A 21,720-nucleotide genomic window follows, 5' to 3' on the forward strand; every position below is an offset into this window, starting at 1 on the left:
ACCATACTTAAGATGTTTCACAACACTCATCTCATGGTTCTCACTTGAATATATCATGTTCAGGGATGGCAATGGAAAAAAGTTTACAATATAGCCATGCAAAGTCTACATACGCAACTAAAAAGTTGAATATGTAACATTTTCTAATTATCCCCCTTTAGGATTTCTAACTATGGCTTAAAAACCCAATGAACAAGTGGAAGTTTCCCTCTGTACATGGCTTTTATTATTTACATAATACAATATAGCATCAATGCTGAATAGCATGATTATGTGCAATACATAAATATGAACTATCTGTACACATCTGCAGATCTAACTGAAACTAAGATACAGAAAATTGAAAGCAAAACTGAATGCTTTAAGAATAAAAGTAAAAACTAAGACTGAACACTGCAGTAAATCAGAAGTAGTGCCTCGTGTACATACTTAACTATTTACAGATGAAAACAGGCATTACCACGACACTAATCTAACTATACTCATTTATATATAAAAAAACACAAGTTTCATACATCACAAAAAACCTTCCATTATAACACAGAAGTGATATTACCAGACAAGCATCAGTGAAGTATACTGCCTCTTCTAGTTGTTATTGTACAATGCTGTAGATAATGCAGCCCATGCAATACACCCAAGAACACTAGAGTCCTACACCCAAGTACAATTAATATGATAAAGCAGCCCTCTGCAAGTGGTGCTGGATACCACTAAGAAGTCTACTGCAGCCATGTTGGTTATGATTTTCCATGCAGAAGGGTACAGTTACATTAAGAACTGAAGTCTTTAAAAAAGCTTTAAACATTCTTTCTTGAACCAAAACACTCAACAAAATATGCACATGAAAAATTATTGAGATACCTTTGCAACTTAAAATTCAGATGCATGTTATTCAACAGAGCTGCTGTATGTGAAAACCAAACGTAGAGTTTTAATTCTTCTTTTAAACAAATTAATCCTAGTGCAGTTCTGTGCTATGCATTTTTAGCAATGAGAATAATGCAGACATCTTCTGGTGCAGGCCAGCACAGTAAGTTTCAAAGATAGCTCAAGACCCTGTTGGCTTGATGTTTACTCTTTATAACCAGTTGCGATGTATACCTCTCACAGAATGTCTTATTTGACAGCTTTTAGAAGACTAATTAACTAGGCTCACATATGGCACCGAACACTGGTTTCACGGAAAGGTCTGATCCACTTTATAGCTTTCTTCCTGCTTCCAAAGAACATGTAGAAATTAACAGCGTGAAGTTTAACTATGGTAGAAGTAGACTGCCAGTCCTTTTCTGGTGTACCATTTTTTAAAAAAAATACAGGCACATAACACTAGCCAAAGATTACACCTTGATTACATTCCCAAAGGCAGATATGCTGCAAACATGCAGATATTTCACATATTTTGTTTGGCACGAGGGAACTAAATTTTGTCCCTGTTATCTGTGTATTTCAATTTGCTGTGCAGATTTTCATCCAATTTTATTCAAGGGAGGGCATATACATTTTGTAGGGCTGTATCTATCCAATTCTGCCTGTAACAAACACCCAAACAACCTAAAATATCAACTATAAGACAGACAAGTGTGAAGTAAAACTCTGGAGAACATCAAAGAAAAATGGCCATGCATCTGCTCTTTAATGTTTTCCTACGATATATTAAAATAAAAACAAAGTTTCAGTCTCTTCACAAGTAGTAATTTATATTCTCTGGATTTTTTCAGCCACAACAACTGGATTCTCTTTCCTGATTTTTGCTGCAGCTTCTGCTTTGTAATCATAAGGACAGTTGTGCTTGTCAGAGTAACGGTGAAGTCCACAAAACAAATTTCCACATCGGCAGTCAAACCCTATACATATAAGAGGAAGTAGAGTCACTTGGGAACTTGTAGCAATTAAAAGAAAACAAAAAACAAAAACCCAAAAAACAACAACGAATTGGCATTAAGTCACTACAGAAGAGGAATCAGATTTTCATGGATCTTTGCAACATGGAAGAGTCTGTCACTTTAAATCGTGAAAATGCTTTTAAGCTTTCTTAAAATGATGAGAAATTCAAGTTAACTCTCTCCCATAAACTCCTGTAGGTCCTATACAGAGTAGAAATTACACAGGCTCTGGAGTCAGGCTGAACTGAATTCAAATCCTAGTCCTACCATAAGTTAACTGGGTAATGTGAAACCTAGGAAAAGAACCATACAGTTCTGATATTTAAAGGAAACAATTAAAATTAAAAAGTACGTAGACCATTTTGTGCCTGGTTCAAAGTTAGGTGCTTACTGTTTAATTCAGCTACCTTTCCCCCAGGAGAACAAAGGAAAGAATCAAAAGGGATGATCAATTCAATAAAGGAGATTGAGAAGGCCTGAAGTTAGGAAAGGATTTCATATGATTAGAGAGAGATGGAAATCAAACTCAACTTCTCCTCGTTGTCCCACTTTTAGTCTACTCTGGAAACTTTCTATTCTTGAAAGCTGGACATTTTGTTTTATATGCAAGACTGACAAGTCCCTTAGGGAATAACTAGGAGTCTCTTAAGGAGTTACTGTTAAATCTCAGCAGTAGAATATACATGGTGCTATGTGTTCTGTAGTACCTGTAAGGCCAACTTTCTTTCTGCACATGAAACATCTGTTCTTCTTTGGTTTGGGCAACTCAGGAGCTTTTTCTTCACTTTGAGAAGTACTGGGCTGAGAAACTGATGGACTGGGCTGAGTGACAACTGAAAAACAAGGGTAAAAATCAGAAATCTGTCAAGAGTTCACTGGCTGACAATTATCTAAGTTAAAAAAAAAATTAAGAGAAACAGTAAGAGTCTCAGTGGAAGTGTTTAAGAAGCCTTTCCTGAAAACAAGTACTTTAAATAAAATCTTCTACTTCAATATCGGAACTTTCAAATCTGAGCATTTCTTGCCAAATAACATAATACAACTTGTCCCTGTAAATTTTTATTAAATGATCGCTCAAATTCCTTTAAATTCACTCTTAACAGCTAGTACTAGGAAACAAAATCCTAATTTTAAGTTTTAAAGACCTGAGAGATGTGGTTACCTGCTCAGCTTTTCCATATTGCAATTGCCTAAACGCAAACTTCTTAATTAGGGCAGTTCAAATTCATTACTACTCAGTAAATATGGTTGCCAACTTCTGAGGTACGTAACTATAGTCATTTTGGTAGTAAAATTAATAGAAAAAAGAAAAATTATGTAGATAAAACCAGCAAATTTCAAAAAGTAGAACTCAAATCATTAATTCCTAATTAACTTCAGATCCCAAAATGTCACATTACTTTGTCATTTTATTTTCTTATGTAGAAAACCTGGAAAATTTTTATAAAAAGCTCTTTCTTTTGAAAGATTAGCAAACACCGTCCTTTTAGGACAGCGTAAGAATTTGAAGAGTTGTGACTTTAGATTAAATAGCATTCTATAGGCAAAACAAGAATATTTAAAGCAGTTTTAATTTACTTTGCGATACTTAGGTAAACCGGGTATATAGTTCGGACAACTAGAGATATGATCTACTTTTAAAAGTTCCTGTTTCTCTATCTAAAACGGATTCAAGTTTTAGTTCATATATGACATCAACAGAATTTGTCAATATAAGAATGCAGATTACTGTATTAAAGTCCACATTACCACCAGGTTATTTAAAAAATACCAAAATTTAATTCTACTTTTATAAAATTCAGCGACACCAGAAGTACTGTTAGCTGAGTTTTAACATTAATCCAAACCTCAAAAATAGCAAATTAATGTATACAATGGTAAAATTACTGCCTAAACAATAGGACAGCACTAACGTTATCAGCATAAATCGGAAGCTCCAGAGCAAACCTATTGGTTTAATGACAACTTACTCTAAAATTCTCTCCAAATTTATAATTTACTTGCATTAGTAATATACCCAGTGAGATCAACAGCCTAATATTAGATCAACAGTGGTATTCCAGCTACTACTTATTCCTAATAATCTATTATGGCAGCCTTAATATAATTTTTCCTGATGGTATGATGGTAAAGAACAGTATGTGAGAATAGTCTAGGGGAGGAGATGACAGCCATTTCCTTGGCCACATCTGAAAACTGAATAGTGGTTCCCAAGACATATAGGGAAAAAAGGGAGTTAAGAAGAGAAAAATGATACAGAAAAGGCAAAGAGCAGCAAACTACAGATTGTCTACCAAGAAATAATAAATGCACAGAATAGCTGCAGATCTAATCCGAAAGAGTATTATTCCAAGGTCATAGTAATTTTGTGTTAAAAAAACAAAAACACAGAACAAAAGCCCCACAAATATGAATTTGGTCAATTTTTCAGAAGGATGGAATTCATTTCAAAATGCCAAATACGGATTCCCCTGCCCAACTTAAAATTTTCATCTTAACTTTATCAATTAAGATTGATATGGTTCACATAAGCTTGCCTATGTAATATTAGCAAAAGCAAGCCTCAAAGCAGATTACATATCCATTGACCCTATTTCCTTACAATAAAGTTTTATACTGTCTTCAGTAAATACTGTACCAGTCAGTAATTGATCAAATGAACTAGATGCGCTATAAAATAGGCAGATCACTGTTCTAGGGTCTAGCACAGGTAATTCAAATAAAACTGGCAACACCAGAGCAATCAGTCACTATCTAATGAAAACCAAAATGCATTTCCATACTGAGTTTTTAACTCCCGTAGGGATCCAACACTTCAACTTGGAAGTTTTATTAGTGTTCAGTATGTTTTTTGCTCAAATATTTTCTACAATATTAATATCAAGGCTGAATTTTTTATTGTAACATTTTTGATGGCTTTGGAATCTAATCTATATAATTTTCTCTGTATGTCTTCTCTAATGATTTAGATACTTCTAAAATATATTGGTGAACTACCTTCTAACTTTATGAAATTCTTAGTACTTCCAGTCTTTGTATTATAAACTTTGCTGATTTGTGGGTGTGAGGTTAAGGGGAAATGGGCAAAGAAGAGAATAAAGAGTGACTATTTCACACTACAAGTTACTTTAAAGACAGTGGTTTGCTCGGTCTACGTGTTGTAGCTCTTGCTCCTCTTTGGTCCATCAATGGGAAGGAAAGAATACCCCCAACCAACCCTTTCTCGTACCACCAAATCCAGAACTCAACTAATATTAAACAAAAAGCATACCTGGCTCTGACACCTCTGTTTTCGGGGTAGTTATTTTGTCTTCTCTTGAAATGCTCATTTCTGTCATTTGCTGAGTTACAGGCAAGGCAGCCACAGGCACATTTCTATTTGAGTTCAAGCAAACATTTTTAAAGATGTTAGGGGTACTTCTCTGTGAGGTAAGTTGTCAGTTCAACTTTAAATTATATAGTATTTCCAACATGGCCAAATGGAGCTAAATAATCTAAAAAAGATGCCCAGCACAAATGGTTGAGAATAAGGAAAGCAAAAGGGGCAGCTTTGCCAAAATGTCTTGCGTGGCATTACAATATAGTCTACAGAACCTCATTCTCTACAATCCCTACACCTCAATCACAAGGAAATAAAAGCACGCATTCTCAACATAGCATACTTGAGATTGTTCTGCAGTACGTTATGATATACACCTTCACTCAGTGACCTACAAGATCATATATTAAAAGACACTGGAATCTCCAATTGTGCAACACATGCAAAACAAAGGGCATCTGATATATTAACTGCCTTATGATAATGTAATATATTTGAAATAACATAATATCCTTTTTATTAACATTCATAATTATGTTAGTTATTTTTATTTCCTCCTATAGTAATAATAATAAAAACCCAGAAACATTCAATCTTACCTTGATTTTTCAGTTGTGCTGCCAGCAGCACCTTCACAGTTGTTTAAACTAGTGTCTGCCCTTTGTACAGATGCAGAATCTGAGGTAGGACTGTTGGAACCACTAGCTGTTCCTATTTAAAAAAAGGATTTGTAAGAAACAAAGCAACACCTCAAACACTCAGGAACAAAACTATTAATAAGTAACAAATACTTGCATTTCATTAGGTTAGTGACTTAAGTACTTTCATTGTGCTGCAGAATCCTCTATTTAAGTGATATCCAAACAAACAAAACCAAAAAATTCGTATCCAGTGAACACAAGTATGAAACAAAACCTCAAAAAGGAAAATGAAAAACCTAGAAGATGCTTGTAGACAGTCACTCATTCCTCATGTAGTATGTAAAGCACTTGAGCTGTTGCTTTAAATTTCAAGTTTTCTTGGGTTTTTCTCTCCTTGGACTTTCAGCATTGGTTCAGTCTTAGGACCCAATTCTTAGTTCTACATTTTCTGTCCACCAGTTCTTCAAATGGGTTATTCCTTGGAAACAACTTACCCATTGGGCTCATTCTGCCACTATTCTGCTGTCTCTGAAGATGTTCTTTGTAGCAAACAGAACACATTCCATTTGTCCTAGGATTCCCATAAAAGCCACATCCTGTACTACACAGCATAGGCCCTGGGGTCTGGTTAGTCTCCTGAGCCATTGTTCTCCTATAAACAAAACAACAAAAAAATTTTTAGAAACTAGCATGTAATCAAAAAAACAAAAACAAAACACAGAATCACTAAATTAGTATGATAGTCACGATTGTACCTTTGTCATTTCTAAGCACTGAGTCTGTTTCTAACAAAGGCCCAAATTGTGTTATCTTTAAAAAGGGTAGGCTAAATTATATTTTGCCTTTATAAAACAAAGTACATAAAAGAAACTGTGTTTTAGCTTGATAAATAATGAACTATTATGACTTCACATTCTTTAGAACAATTCTGCCATTATACATTAAAATGTGTGATTTTACCTGTCAATGTCTGTTTTAATTCCTGAAAAGGTCACCCTTCCAGATATCAGAATTGTGTTTAAATCAATTAGTGCAATTGGTATTTTAAAATCACTTTCAGCTCTCCAGCACTATAGGCATATCATTTCAAATAATCACAATCAACTGTTGACTCGGTATCTACTAGTGGTTCTTTAAACTAGCTGTATATATTGGATGCAGCTCTAGAGTGTTCTTAAAACACCTGAACACACTTGGGCCCACTAGTAATTCAACAATCCTGCTACAGGGAAGAGAGCATCTGTACTTTCAAAATGCTGCAACACCTTTATAAGGCTGGAAAGAGAGCTGGTGGATCAATTAGCCTTTCCTGTTAGCTTGGCACCAGAAAGTGAAGCTCTTTAAGAATTTAGAGGTAGGGTCAGTTACTTATAGAAAATTCCTTTTGTTTTAGAGTTGACATGTGAAATCTGGGTCTGAGTATACTTTGAAGTCAGTGCCCAGAAACCTGCAACATACAAATTTTCAGCCATAGGTTTGTCAGCCAACAGTTCTATTAAAACTTTTAACAAGCGTGTTTTCCTCATACCAGAAAGTAATGAAACCTTTCCATTCTCAATTTCAATATAGCAAAGCGATATAAATACAAAACCTTTAGTAATGGTTAATATTTAATGCTAGGTTATCAGAAAGAGCTTTATACAGGAAGCATACTCTTGCTTTTCCAGAAGCCTTGTTAAAATTAGCACAAATACACTAATGTTTTGCCAAATTTAGTAAATTTCCTGAGTTAACAGAACATAAACATTTAAGAAAAATTAAAAAAGAAAACACTGGAGGGTTTCCATGTTACCATAAAATGTGTATGAATGTACAAAAAGCATATTTGAAAGTACTCAAAAGGAGATCGTGTAACTTGTGGTCATTGTCATGTCAATGTACCTTAATGTTGACAATATAGGTGCTTTATTAAGTTACAAACATTTCAAAAAAGCACGGTAGCTTACTTCAAGCTAGAGCTTATTCCCTAGAATTTCATAAGGCTTTTTCCAACCATCACATACTAGGATACACTCTTTAGTGAGTTATTAAAAACAATGTTTTAAAAAGTATTAACATTTTCTACCAAAATTATTAAAGGGCGGGGGCAGAGGGCTAACCAATTTCGACCTGGCTAGAATTCTGACATTTATTCTCCTAAACATTTAAGTGATAGTAGTCTTTCCTTTTGCTAGTAAGACACCATATTTAAAGCTTGAAAATATTTCAAGCCAATCAAGCTTGTATAGATTGATCAGTATTTGCAACTTACTTCAGACAATAGTACTAATTTAGTTGACACTGTCTCTTTAAATAGTAAGTGGAATTCAGCTGACTCATTTGGAGCAGGGTAGTGCAAATATTTCAACATCACTTATGAAGTTTATTAAAACACTTTCAGTTGGTTTTTTAAAATTTTGAGTATAACGTGCAAAAAATGCTTCAAATAGTGTATTTATCTGCATGCCCACCATACAAAGTTACGAGTCTTTCCCCATGCAAAAAGTAGGGTCCTTCCTTAAAGCCAGCTTGAAGAATTATGCTAAGTCACTTTCTACACTAACTTCTAGTGTCGTCTGACAGTGGCTTTAAAGGTAAATTGTCTTAAGAGTCAACCCATATTAATATTAGCTAATCCAATTCTAAAATCATGTTTCACTTAGATAAATGGGGGTGGGGGAATCTCATCCCAGGACTTCATACGCAAAGTATTCCACCTTTCTTCAGAAAACACATCTACCTTCAATTCACACAAGAGACACCAGGACGTTAGTTTCCTACATGGCCTCCCACTTTTTGGATTTTTTTTCCTCGTAGAAAGCCAGCTTTTAAATGCCATCACATGTGCACAGCTTGCCTTAATATTTCTCAGAAGCTTGGATCACATGGGAGGGCGCTTCAGCCTGTCACAAGGCTGCAATGTGACAGGCTGAGCTGGATGGAGGCTCTCACATAAAGCCTAGTCAACAGGGGCCTCTGAAATCAGCTTCTATTTATATCTCGGAGCCTGCCAACTCCTACACAACCCCAAGAACTAAGGATGCAGCGTTCATGTATCTGACACAGTAAGAAAACAAAAGAAAAAAATGCCATTAAGGTTCCTACAGTTTTTTCTAATGTAGGGATGGCTAAAGAACAATCTCAAATTCAATCTAGAAGACGCAAGCATCATTAATCACTCATGAAGCCAAAAGGACTGTCTAAAAATCAAGCAAAGGGAGAGAGCATCAAGGCAGAAAGAACTCTCCTGTTTAGTGGCAATTTTTTTTTGCAGGGGGGCAGGAGGGGGAGATTAGTTCACCATTAGATACAGTATTCTCCTACTTTGCAGTATTTTAGAAAAATTCAATACCATTATTATTTAGTAACTTTCTAGTTGTTACAAACTTGAGCATTCATGGGTCAGCTCTATCAGATATAGCTAAAATGTTTATTTTTACAGTTTTTTACAGCTGAAATGTTTCTCTTTATAGTTTGTGGCTTCCTCTAATTCATAACTACAAAACAAAAACCTAAAAGACTGGGGGGCATGTAACTGAAAATTCTCCAGCCTCAAATATGAATAACAAAAGGCTTTTACACCCATGAAATTTAGTTCTTTCAGGTGCACAAAAATGTTAGGAATGTCCACCCCACCTGGAATTGAGATCGGAGTTCTAGTCTCTAATGTACCTCTAACTAAGCCAGTGACCTTGGGCAAGCCCTTACTCTCCAGATTTCGGTTCCCTCTTTGCAAACAGAGAAGATTACTGTGATTTTTAAAGGCTCCTTTTCAGGCTTAATACCTGCCCTGAGAGACAGAAAATAGGGAAAAATAAAACAAATCTTTTTGGGGGGGTATTTTTTGAAAAAACTTGAAAAATAAAATTGCAATATTTTCACCAATTCAGTTCTCAAATCCTACTTTTAAAACTAAGGAGTAAAATGCAATTCATTTAGATTTTTTTTAAAAGTCTGTAAATTACCTGAATGCGAAGTTTAGGAACAGTAGCTCTATGGCTCTATGACCTATATATACTACTTTACCCTAGTATGTTCTTAGACAAGATTCCTAAGAGGCATTCAGAGAATCTGGGCCTTTTCCCAAAACACTGCTCCTCACAGTGTGTGGGAAAAGAGCAAAGAATTTTACGTTCACCAGACTAAATGCACGAAACAAAGGGGAAGGTGCTCCATTTCCTTCACGAAAGAGATCTTGGGCGAGAAATGCAGCGACATCGGTAAAACTAAAACCCGTCGACAGAAGTCCCCCTCACCCAACGTTCCAGGGGATTTTAAAACAAGTTCGGGTCCCACTGGTCCCCCATCTCTGTCCCCATGCATCTCTGAGCAAAGGCCTAGCTCAGGAAAGCCGAGCAGGGCCTTCTTCAAAAACCACTGAGTCATGCAGAACAGCAGCTCCGCAGGCCAAGCCAGCCCCTCACCCTGCCCATCCCGCGCCCAACCCCGACCCTGAACGGCTCCTCCGAGGAGGCAGAGATGAGGGGTGCGGCGGTTAAGGGGCCGGGGGCGCGGCGGCCGCCGCCACCGCCTTTGTCTTTCCCGGTCAGGCCACCCACACCAGGCGCCACCGCGGAAGGCGACCAGGACGGACTAGAGAGAGGCCCGAAGCCCCGGAGGCCGCAAGCTGGGCATTGTTCCCCCGACCGTGCGTGTGCGAGTGAGCCGGGGGCGCAGGGAACCGGGCCTCCAGCCACGACGACAGGATGACGCCTCCGTCTTTGTGCTTCCTGAGCTGGCGGGCGGGCTCCCTCCCCCGGACGCCGCCTTCCGCGAGTCGCTCACGCTTTGCCGGAGGCCCGCGGAGTCCCAGCCCCCACTCCCACCCCCGGCCCGGCACGAGCAGCCGGGCGCCCTCCCCCAGCTCCGCACCACTCACCCTGCGGGGGCAGGAGCCGGGCTCGCGCGCGACGCCGGCGCAGTAGAGCCGGGCCGAGGCCTCCGGGATAGGTAAGCCGGCCGCCCTGGAACCGCCGCGGCCGGCCGGGAGCAGGTCGTAGCCGCAGGCGGAGGTGGTGTCGCCGCCGCGGGTTCCTCCTTTGTTCCCGCAGCGACACCGAGCGTGGCCGGGACACGCCGGAGCTCGGGAAGTGGGAGGAGGGAAGCGGGGGGGGGGGCAAAGAAGGAGGCGGAGGGAGGATCGAAGGCCGCAGCGGCTAAGGCGGCTCGCGGCGGTCGCCCGTCGTCGCCTCAGCCTCCACCAGCGGCGGGCTGGGCCGACTCCGAGGGCGAGCGGGGCGCGCGCAACGAGGCCTGGGCGCCGCAACGGTCCGCGGATGGCGCTCTCTGTCGCTTCTGCTACCGCGAAGGGAGCTGCGCGGCTCCCGGGAGCGACGAGTCCCCAGTGGAGGTGCACACAGCTCCCCGCTCCGGCCGACTGACGTGCTCTCTCCGCCCGCCGCTCGGTCAGTGAGGCAAAGTGGGAGGGAGGGGCGGGGTCTGTGCGTCAGCGAAAACCCCGACGGCGGCGGCGGGGAGCGCGCGGTGACGTCACGTGCCCGACGCCGCGCCTCCGGCTCCAGTCACCGGGTCGGGGAGGCGGGGCTCAGCCTGACCGCGCTGCCGTTGCGCGGAGCCGAGTCACCGGCTGGGCTGCCGGCCGCAGGGTGGAGCTGGAAAGAACTAGTCCTGTGGAGGATGAGTTTCTATTTTTAACCCGATTGTCCGCCCTCAGCCTCTCTCCTTCCGATTTTCTCAGTCAACCCTGATTTTCGCCATCTGAGTTCTCACGCTTTGTCTCGAGCCCTTGGCAGACACTTCCCTTTCCTCCTTTCTCCCCTCCCCCTCCTCCCTGGTCCCCGTCAAGAACGAGTTGGGACGATTCACCTAGAGAAGAGAAAATGAGCTCATGTATAGCTTCTGATGTATAGCTTTTCACCTGTTTACGAAGCTTCCCCCGTCCAGTTCCCTCCCACTCCCTGGTTCTAAAGTCCAGCCTGAGCATTGCCCTCGTGCCGCCGGGAAGGAGTGGGGCGGGCGGCGCTTGGCTCGCTCGCTGGTCCAAGGTCACGGGCGGTTGTGCAGAGTCAGGAAATGCTTGGCCGACTGGCTGCCAGTCCTCTGCACCGGCGTCGCTGTTCTGAACAAACTGTTTTGGCCAGCCTGTAAAATCCCTGGAAATTGACTATTCCAGCAAAGCGTCGTGAACTGGGAAAGCACCAAATGTTCTTCTCAAGAAATGAAGTTAAGGGACAAACAAACTAGACCTGAGACAGAGATCAAAAAGGAGACGTTGCAGGAGGAAGTTCAAGAGGGGGCAATTCAGAAATGAGGCACAGGCCCCGACTAGTTTGAAAGGGTGAGTTAACTAAAAACACAGAACCTTTTCAAAGCACCACTTATAAAAAAACCCACTGGCAGCTGACCTCCCCAGGTGACTTTAGTTCAATTCAGAAGAACAAGCTAGTAAGATAGAAAAGACTTAAGAAATTTTCTGGTAAACAATGGCCTAATGAGTAAATAGAAACGATGCTTACGGCTTATAGTAGCCACCATTAGGATGGAGTGAGAGGTCCCTTCAGTGTTTCCCAAACTTGCTGATCATAAAAATCATCTGGAGTAATTATTTACCTTTAAATAATCACCTAGGCCTCTACCCTGGAGATAGTTTTGGTTCCCTGGGGTGGAACTCAGTAACTTGGATTTTATGTAGTGCTCCAGGTGATTCTTCTTTATAATTTTATATATTTGGGAGACTGCTGTCATGGTGCCCTTTGACAAAATTTTCAGATGAGACAGTTCTCTGTCACAGTAAGCAGAATCCCTAGAAAATAACTGAACATCTTTACAAGAGTTATTGCTGTAGGCAGTTAATATGTTAGAGATATAAGTAGTTTTCAGACACTGGTCCCAGATCTATTGGAATTTCTTGAGTAGACAAATTAGTAAAAACATAGCAGGTAGCATTTACAGACCATTTTCAGGGCTAAGTATTTTCCATTTAGGGTCTCATTTAATCCGCACAGCAGTTCAGTGAGATAGGTACTATATATCTGTTTTTATAGATAAGTAAATAATTAAGAAGATAAGTGAAGTGCAGAAGGAGAGGGAAGGGAGGGAAATGGTCCTTAATGAGGACAAAAATAACTTGAGATTCCCCCCTCACCACACACACACAATTTTAGTTATTGAAAACTGAAACAAGATAATTCCTGAAGAAGCATAATTGAAAGAAAAAAAGAAACCCAAGTAAGTAATAAGGCAAGCTGGTTATTTAATAATGTATTGCATAATATATGTTATGTAGCACCTTCTGATAATTCATCTTCTCTACTAACCATTATAATTTTCTCTATGAAACTATTTCAACCAGGAGTTTACCTGGTATTGAACCTAGTTTTAGCAAGTTACCCTTCCGGCAACTACCCTAGTCATTCTCAAAGTGTGGTCCCCAGATCAGCAGCATCAGCATCACCTGGGCACTTGTTAGAAATACAAATTCTCAGGCCCCTACACCAGACCAATAGAATCACAAACTCTGAGACTTTGTCCAGTGATCTGTTTGAACAAGTCCTCTGTGATTCGGATGCACACTCAAGTTTGAGAACCATTGACTTACTCCACAGTGTGAAGGGAAAAGGTTAAAAAATATTTTTTTCTCATATTGCCAGTGTAACAGATTAGAGGATGTGCTTTTAAGGACTTTTTATTTTTTTGGCATCCTAAATTTACAGTTGGATTGTAAGGACAAAAACTATAAAATAGAAAATATATAATAGAATACTCTCAAAATAGTATGCGAAAGAGCTGTCAGTCTATGGTCATCAGAAAAGATTGAAACCAGCCTCTGCAAAAAAGATAACAGGGAAAGTGGGGGCGTGCTCGAAATGTGGTAACTGATTGTTCAAAAAATACCTTTTGTAGAATTTCATTACATGAGACATACCACGTGACTGGTACTGATCCATTCCTAAGTACTCCTTGAAAATAATGCTAACTCAACTGTTCTTTATTCATCTTTTTTCCATAAAAATATTCTGCACACTTACTGCATTCTAGGTACCCACCAGACTGGGTGCTGGAATATACATTGGTGGGAAAAATTGATCTTACCCTTGTTCTCATGAGTCTTACTATCATGTTTGAGAGAAAGACATTAACAATATTATCAAATAAATATATAATTAGAACTGGTAAATATTTTGAAAGAAAGATACAGAATGTTACAGGAGCATATAACCAATGACAGTGGATGCTGAAAACTCACCCAGGTTTGAATTCCATCACCAGTCATCCCCATCACCAGTGGAACCAGGCTTATTTCCTTAAAGCAGCTGACTATGGCAAATTGGCCTGTCATATGAGAAAGTTGGAAAAGTTTGTATTCTGCTTAACAATTCAAGTAGGGTCATTGTAGGTTCACTTACATTTTTCTTTGCAGTCTAAAGATGGGCCACACAGGGGATTGATGATTGGCAAAGAGCAAATTAATTAAATTTCTTAGAAAGTAAAAACTGACATTTTTTAAAAAAAGTGATAAAAGTTATTAGTCCCCTGTAAAATATAAAACACCTGGAGTTATTTTAGTTTGACGTGTAGCTTTCCATTATGGAAAAAAAATTGCTTGTGTGGCATTATTGTGATACTCTGTCATGGAACTTCACTTTTTTCTCTGTGCTTGAGTAGGACTTGGTGAAACACAAAGTCTTTGCTGGGTTTTTAAAAACCATTGGATGTCATTTGGTATTCACATAGGACCCTTCTTTCCTTTCCTTTCTCAGCTCCTTCCCAAATCTCAAATATCAAGTTAACGAGACTCAGTTCTATTTTTATTATTTTCAAAATGATTGACTGAAAGGGTTATAATATTGTATTTAAAGCAAATCAACTAATTAAAAGTTAAGAGTAGTATATACTATTATTTAATTGAATTTCTTTCTCTTTAATAATTAATAATTAGATAATAATTAAAATATCAGTGAATCCAATAATGGATTGGTTTTAGACCTAGCTCAACAAGTGGTTGGCTCAATTTTTTTCCTCCTAGGGAATTGATGAAGTAGCAATTTAATTATTGTAGACCTTTTGGTAATTTTAAAGCCATACTTATTTTCAATGAAAACAGCTTCAAAGGAATCTTCATGTAAATGGCATTGATGGCTTACCTGATTAGAGAAGACTTAGACACAATCCAGATATTGTTAACATAGCCATAAGCGATTTTTATGACTATTTAAGTGAACAAAGGCCTTTATTATTTATGTAAATCAAGAACTCAAGGTGAAGGAAATTGATGAATTTATATATATATATATATATATATAATGTATTGCTCTCGATCACCTTTTTAAGACACAAGGTACTTTGGTCACAGAGATTAAGAAGTCTCTGTGACTGAACAAACAAACTTGGTAAAGATGTTAGGCACTTATTTTGAATCACAGTAGTTAGATCTGGGATTGGATCTGAAGCAGTACTTCGGAGCATATCATAACTTGGGCTCATGGGTGGTGGGTGGGCCAGAAGGACCATCAAGAATAAGGGTCAGTGATTCGGCAAGAGCCCCACAGCAACTGGAATGGTATACAGCTGCGGCAGTGGCAATTGGCACCAAGGCCCCAGCTGTTAGGCAACAGAAAAAGATCACAGAAAGCGAATAGAGACCATTGGGGAAGTTAGGATTCAATCAGAAGACTGGTAAGAGAAATGGGTAGGGTAGGCCCTGGTCCTGGAGGAATGCAAGTTCTAGGCAGAGAGCCAAGGCAAGTGCCTTATGTTTCTGCCTTTTTTTTTTTTTCATTTAGTGTGTATTCAAATGCATTAATTGAATAAATTCTCACCACAGCCCATTGAGATAGATATTATCATCTCCGCTTTGCAGAGGAGTTGACTAAGGCTCAAGGCAACTCATGTGTGCTGTCCAGCGTCACACATCTAGTAAGAGTCAGAGCTGGGAATTTAATTCTAACCTTCTGTCCTTGATTCAGTGTTCTGTTGCCTCTCCAGGAACATCTCCTCTTTTAACTTATATTACAATTATATCTCACATTATAATGTGAACCACCCTTATACATCTTGTATATCACTCATCTCACCCAGAATTGTGAACTTAATAGAAATTCTGCTTAGATAATTTCTTCCAACCTAACAGGCAACTCCTAAGTCTTGTAGGCTGGATCTGACTTCTCTATCCAGCTTCTAAATGTGGCATTCCTTAAGTCTAAGACGTGAGCACTGTTTCTCTACTATATATACTCTTAGAGTGATTTCACCCACTTCCATGGATAAGTGCTGTGGTTCTGGTAGAAAGAGGTAGTATTGATACCCCAGGTATATTTGTGCCTTCACTTTAGTCCAGCTCTTCCTTTCAAAAAGACTTCCCCAATTTTTTTCTGAATAAGAGGTTAAGAAGCATGCTCCTTTTTGAGTAGCTTTTAGGAGGAGAGAATGAAATAAAGATTTCATGCAATAGGAGTTAGATTCAACCAGATGACTTCTTCAGCCCTTGGCAATTTAAGACCCCACGATTTCTTTGAGTGTATATTTGAATGAGTAAATTTCTGTTCATTAAGTGTTTTTAAAAGTTTTATTATTTTGTAATCACTTGACCCTATAGTTAGAATTTTTAAAGAGGATGAAAAGCCAGAAATTCATAATAAATTATTGTTTTTTTTTTTTTTTACTTTAAAAAAAAATTTTAATGGAGGTACTGGGGATTGAATCCAGGGCCTTAAGCATGCTAAACAGGTGCTCTACCACTGAGCTGTACCCCCCCAAAATAAATTATTTAAAAAAATTGAAACCAAAATGACACTATAGCTGCATCAGGATTAAAGGAACAATATAAACGTCAGGCACATAATATTTGGTGTTTATTTTGTGCTTACTTTGTACTTTTATGTATCTTATTTTAATTTTTACAGTAATCCTTTGAAGTGGTGATGATTATGCTTTTTGACAGAGGCAGGGCAGAGGTATATGGAGGTAGGTAGTATATCCCAAATCATATAGTTGTTATTGAAGAGTGAAGTCAAACCGAGGTCAGTCTGAGTTCAAAACTCGAGTTCTTTCAATGCAGCAGTGCATTTCCTAAACAAACCAGTTACAAAATTTTAGGGGGCGCTTGTCAGCTCTCTACCTAGCATAGAAGTCCTCTAGACAGCATCTTCAGCATTTGGGTTCTGTGCTGATGCTGCTAATACTGAGAAAGTATGTGCTCACAAGGGAACCCATCCCAGCTTCCCTAAAATCGTGATGCAAGATTTAATCCCTATTATTACCATTATCTAGTTTGCAGAGACCTCAGAAAAATGTAACTTTAGTCTTGCATTTAAATGTATTCTGTGACTATGAAGATGCCCTTGGTTAAAAACAGCTATCAAAATATTTTAGAATTTATTGCTAAACATGTTCAACAAGATGGCTATTTCTTTTGATTTGTACTTGGGTGTAATTTTGTGGACTCTTTACTATTGTCAACTCTCATTATCAGTTAGAGAATTATATGCTATATACCTCATGTACAGTAACCTGGATACTTTGCCATTTCCAGCAAATTTGTTTTCCTATTTTGGGGGGATATTGGGGATGAAGGAAAAGGAGGAAGGAGAAAACACTAACAAAAGAATTTGGGGATGAAATTCTATTCTACATCTGTTTTATTATGCTATTTTTAAAATTACAAAGTATTGATAATATATGAGTATATTCTCTTTGGATAAATTTCAAGCAACACATGATTTTAACATGAAAGTGAGTTTCTTGTTCAAGCCGCACCCAACTCCTTCTCAAAGATAATCTTTAGGTACTTCTGTTTCTATACTTTCAAACCTGATTTTATGCATTCATGTACTTACATATACATTATATGTATTTATATATGTATAGAGAGAGAGAGGGAGAGAGAGAGAGCTTTGTGATTTGTTTACATGGAATTGGGCTATGTATATTGTTCTGCAACAGTATGCTTTGGGATCTTTTCCATGTCAGTGCACAAAAATGGACCTTACTCATTTTAACAAATTCAATTAACAAGATTGGAGTTTGGATATAACTGCTGGTGGATATTCAGATTGTTTGCATTTCTTTACTATGATAAACTGTTGATAAGAGTAGTAACTTATTCTGAAAATGCCAAGTATTAATACCAGTTATTTGCATGTTAAAAACATTTTTCATATGGGCTTTGACCGTGCTTAAATGTCAGTCCTTGTGGGAGAATTACTTTTTAAGAAAGTAGACAAATATTACTGACTTACCATAATCTCTCCCTTTTTCCTGGCTGTCTTACTTCCTTCTTTCTTTCCTTCCTTCCTTCTTTCTTTCCCTCTCTCTCCTCCTCTCCCTTCTTCCCTTCCTCCTTCCCTTCCTTCCTCTTTCTTTCTTTTCCGCTTCTAAAAAGGCAACATACATATATGATGTTTAGGATTCACTAGGAGAGAATCAACTTCAGTGTGAAGTCCTGTATCATTTCTCTCCCATCCATAAACTATCACAGTGACAGCAAGTAACATTTGTTAGGCACTGATTAAGTGTCAGGCCTTGCTGTAAGCACTTTATACATATTAATATTAACTTAATTAATTGTCATAGAAGAATTAGGAAGTAGGCACAATTATTATCCCCATGTTGCTAATGTGGAAAATGTCAGAGATTACCCTGGTACTGGACAAATGACAGGACTTCTACATGTGTACCTCCAAGGCCTGGACAGTAAGGCCTTACCCTGGATGTGGTAAGAGCCCCACTGCACCACCAAGGCCCAATGGCCACAGCTCCCAGTGAAGAGCTGCTTCATACTTCATGGGGGTCTAAGTTAGGGTGAGCAACTCCTCTGCTTTGACTGGGACTTCCCTAGTTTTATCCCTGGAAGTCCCACGTCCTCAGATGTGGGCAATCCTAGATGATTGGTCACCCTAGTGCAAGTTGTTTATTTTGGGGAAAGGTGGAGGAGAACATACCTGAAGCAGGTGGGTGGTCGCCCTGCCTCATGGTCATCAAGGAATTTGGCAGGACCTTCATTGTGAACTACTGGCACTGAATATCTTTTCATAAACCCAGCTATATAAATGGTGAGGCCAAAACTATTGACTTCCCTCTCCACAGGGTCAGTAGGGTACCCACTGTGAGACAGGAAAAGATAAAAAGGATAAGAGGCCTACCGCTTGGGTTGTAGCCTAATATATCAGGGCACAAAGGGTGCTGAAGAGGAACTAAACCAAACAAACTCTCTGACAGCAAAAGTTCCTATCCTTTTTGACTTTTAACGTCATGCAATTTAAATGTAATGTCCTGCTTCTACTCATAATAGGCTTGCAAAACATTCTACTCTTCCTTGTTTCACCTGCAGTCAACAGTCTAGGTTACTTCATTATCTATGTTACACAGATTTAGGGCTTTTTTGGGGTATGTGACCTGGAATTGACCTCATTACAACCAAGATGAAAAGTCCCTTTAAGAAAAAAATCTAAAAGCAAAGATTGCATTTTTTTTTCTTGAACAGTCTGGAAATCTTGATATATTTAGAATTGCAAATAGGATGACTTTTGTTGTTATTCGTTAACTCAGTCACAGATTGCAAAGGGGATCAGAAAACCAGAAATCAGCCATGTTTCTTGGTGGATGATGGGTGCCAAGAGAGGAAACAATGGGACGGTGGCTATCCTTAAAAAGGAAACACAAGACATAGGCCTATCTGGTAAGATTTTATACAGCCTACCATAAAACCTCATTTGAAAAGTACTCCGCCTAAGAAATTATGCTAAAAGTGGACTGCTCCCAGAAATACAAATAAAACAGTTAACAATTTTTACTTCATAGTATCAGTTTAGCTCAGGAATTGTGCTTAACGCAGCACTAAGTGGCTGAGGCAGTGACATTGTTGACCAAAACTCCGCTTTACAGAAGTGCTGTGAAGCTCAGGGCTACAGTGCAAGGTCATTGATTTTGCAACAATTTGTTTCTTTTCTGATCTAAAACAGAAAGTGATCTTTATGTGCCAGGGAATCTAATCTATTAATGGTGTTCATCCTTCACTAGTCATCATTGTCCTTGGAACATGCCATCCTGTGTAATCTGAGCAATAAGAACATCAGAAACTGACTTTGGGGAGGTGGTGGGAGATGTGGCCCTGAAAACACTGAGGGCATTTTGTCCCCAAGGCAGGAGTCACTAGGGCGGGGGAGATGTTCTGAACTCTGATCAGACAAATACATTACAAAATTTCCACCTCAGACTGTCTCATGGAAGAACTGCAAAATTATACATACTCCTTAATGTGTTCTTTTTACTAAAACAGTGGTGTTTCTGATTCTCTCCAACACATACTTACTGAACATCTACTCCATGACTTGCAGCTGGCCCCTGCAAAGCAATGTTTCGGGTGATCTGGCCTCCTCCCCAGAGATACTGATGTCTGCCTCACCACATCTACTGCTCTCACTCTTCATCACTTTGCTTCTGCCACTCTGGCTTCCTTGCTCTTCCTCAAATGTGCCCAGCACCCACTTGCTTCAGTGCTTTTCCACTTACTTCCACCTGAACAGCTCTTGTTCTAGGTATTTCACATTATTGACTCTTTGATTAAAGGTCACCTTCACAAGGGAGCCTTTCTCAACCCAGCATATAAAATGGCGCTCGCGCGCACACACACACATACACACACCCACCCACCCACCATGCACACTCACACATGTATGCCCTTTTAATATTCCCTTATCCTATTTTACTTTTCTTCATATCCATTTTCTTATTACATCAAATACATATATACTTTATTAAGTGTCTTCCTCTACTATCATGTAAGCTCCATGAAAGCAGAAAATTAGTCTCTTTTGTTTCCTGCTATATCCCCAGTGCCAAGAACAGTGGCTGGCACCTCATAAATATTCAGTGAATAATTGTGGAAAGAATGAAGAGTGAAGTGGCCAATTATTCACACCTGGGAGGTCGGTCTAACTCAGTGATTTTATACTCTTATATCCTGAAGATCATGCATCAAATTCTAAGTTAACTCAGAAATCTTCAAGGTCAATAGTTTTATTTTGTGTCCAGCAAAAGACTTCAGGCACCAGGAAGGATGAATGTTCAGGTCTCCATTTCTCCCCCACCTCTTTTCCTGTCTCCTTCACCTATAGCTCTACTTTTAGCGGTTTTATATAGTGGGCTTCAACAAAAGATTTCTTCTAAAGTTAGGATTTCTCAAGCTGAAGTGTAATAAACAAAAACCAGAAAACAGAAAAAAGAAAACCTCTACTTAAGAATTAGAGTAGAGGATGTTAATCCTTCGCTTTATCACTTCTGTCGGCATTTCTCAGGAACCTAAAAGGGTCTGAACTAGGCGAGTGAGTCAGCAGTAGAATCTTGAGAAGGCTCAGCTTACCCCAAGACAACCTGGAGGGGGCCTTAAAACAAAGCTGGAGTTTAACTGTTTAACTATTTTAGAAAGTAACTTAAAGGTAATATAATGTTAGAAAATTTTCATCTTTACAACTTTATAATTCAGTGTTAAAATTGAATTAAATGCAAGTCTCTGTTAACATATGCAAGACCTGTCTTGAAAAATCCTTATTTTGAGAGATCAAATTTGCATCATTACCAGGGATGCTATTACAAAAACAGCAGCATTTATGACTTAAACAATACAAAATTGTTTGGATTCTTACCAGTTGTCCACTGTTGACTGCTGAAATGAACAGCTGTGAGCTCTGTGCTCCTACTTTTCACATGGCCCACATGTCCTTGGGGGAATCCTACAGTTGTCATTTAAACAAACATGTCTTTGTCACGTTGGTAGAGGCATCTAATTTCATTCTGTTGAAGTGATGTGATCTGAGTCTGCACTAGGCAACTGGAAGCATTTAGTACAGTTCAGAACACTGTAGGGAGTAAGGTTCTCCCTGTCCTTGGCATGTAGTGTCAGTGCCTGGCTGAAGGGAATGAATGCCCCAGGCACCTA

The 21,720-nt window shown here is 39.2% G+C and overlaps 2 protein-coding genes across 8 annotated transcripts in view; one reads left to right on the forward strand and one right to left on the reverse strand.

Annotated features, from left to right (window-relative positions):
• Window positions 1-203: 203 nt before the first annotated feature.
• Window positions 204-21,444, reverse strand: ZFAND5 (zinc finger AN1-type containing 5). 2 transcript variants are annotated; one of them, XM_074361713.1, is made up of 7 exons: window positions 21,428-21,444; window positions 14,032-14,117; window positions 6,341-6,498; window positions 5,805-5,916; window positions 5,158-5,261; window positions 2,594-2,719; window positions 204-1,847 (listed from the first exon to the last, which is right to left on the reverse strand). In XM_074361713.1, exons 2-7 carry the CDS (start codon window positions 14,046-14,048, stop codon window positions 1,699-1,701), a joined length of 666 nt encoding a protein of 221 aa, XP_074217814.1. In that variant the 5' UTR covers window positions 14,049-14,117; window positions 21,428-21,444; the 3' UTR covers window positions 204-1,698. The 2 variants fall into 2 exon arrangements, with proteins under 2 accessions (XP_074217814.1, XP_074217815.1); XM_074361714.1 differs by lacking the exons at window positions 14,032-14,117; window positions 21,428-21,444 and adding an exon at window positions 10,705-11,245.
• TMC1 (transmembrane channel like 1) overlaps window positions 11,981-21,720 on the forward strand; it is a 314,121-nt gene continuing 304,381 nt past the window's right edge. For 2 of the 6 annotated variants that reach the window (XM_074361710.1, XM_074361704.1), the window contains exons 1-3: window positions 11,982-12,123; window positions 12,950-13,013; window positions 19,332-19,461. The gene's annotated coding sequence lies outside the window, so the exon portion shown is untranslated. Of the gene's footprint in view, window positions 12,124-12,949; window positions 13,014-19,331; window positions 19,462-21,720 lie in introns of all 6 variants that reach the window. The other 4 variants (XM_074361707.1, XM_074361711.1, XM_074361703.1 and 1 more) reach the window with 3 other exon arrangements.

The sequence above is a fragment of the Camelus bactrianus genome, chromosome 4 (assembly GCF_048773025.1).
Source record: "Camelus bactrianus isolate YW-2024 breed Bactrian camel chromosome 4, ASM4877302v1, whole genome shotgun sequence".
Lineage (NCBI taxonomy): Eukaryota > Metazoa > Chordata > Mammalia > Artiodactyla > Camelidae > Camelus > Camelus bactrianus.

Coding starts and splice junctions, on each gene's coding strand:
- ZFAND5 (XM_074361713.1), bottom strand. Junction 5,262..5,804: donor AGCACAACTGAAAAATCAAG/GTAAGATTGAAT, acceptor GAACTCAAATAG/AAATGTGCCTGTGGCTGCCT. Junction 2,720..5,157: donor AACAGAGGTGTCAGAGCCAG/GTATGCTTTTTG, acceptor CTTGTTTTTCAG/TTGTCACTCAGCCCAGTCCA.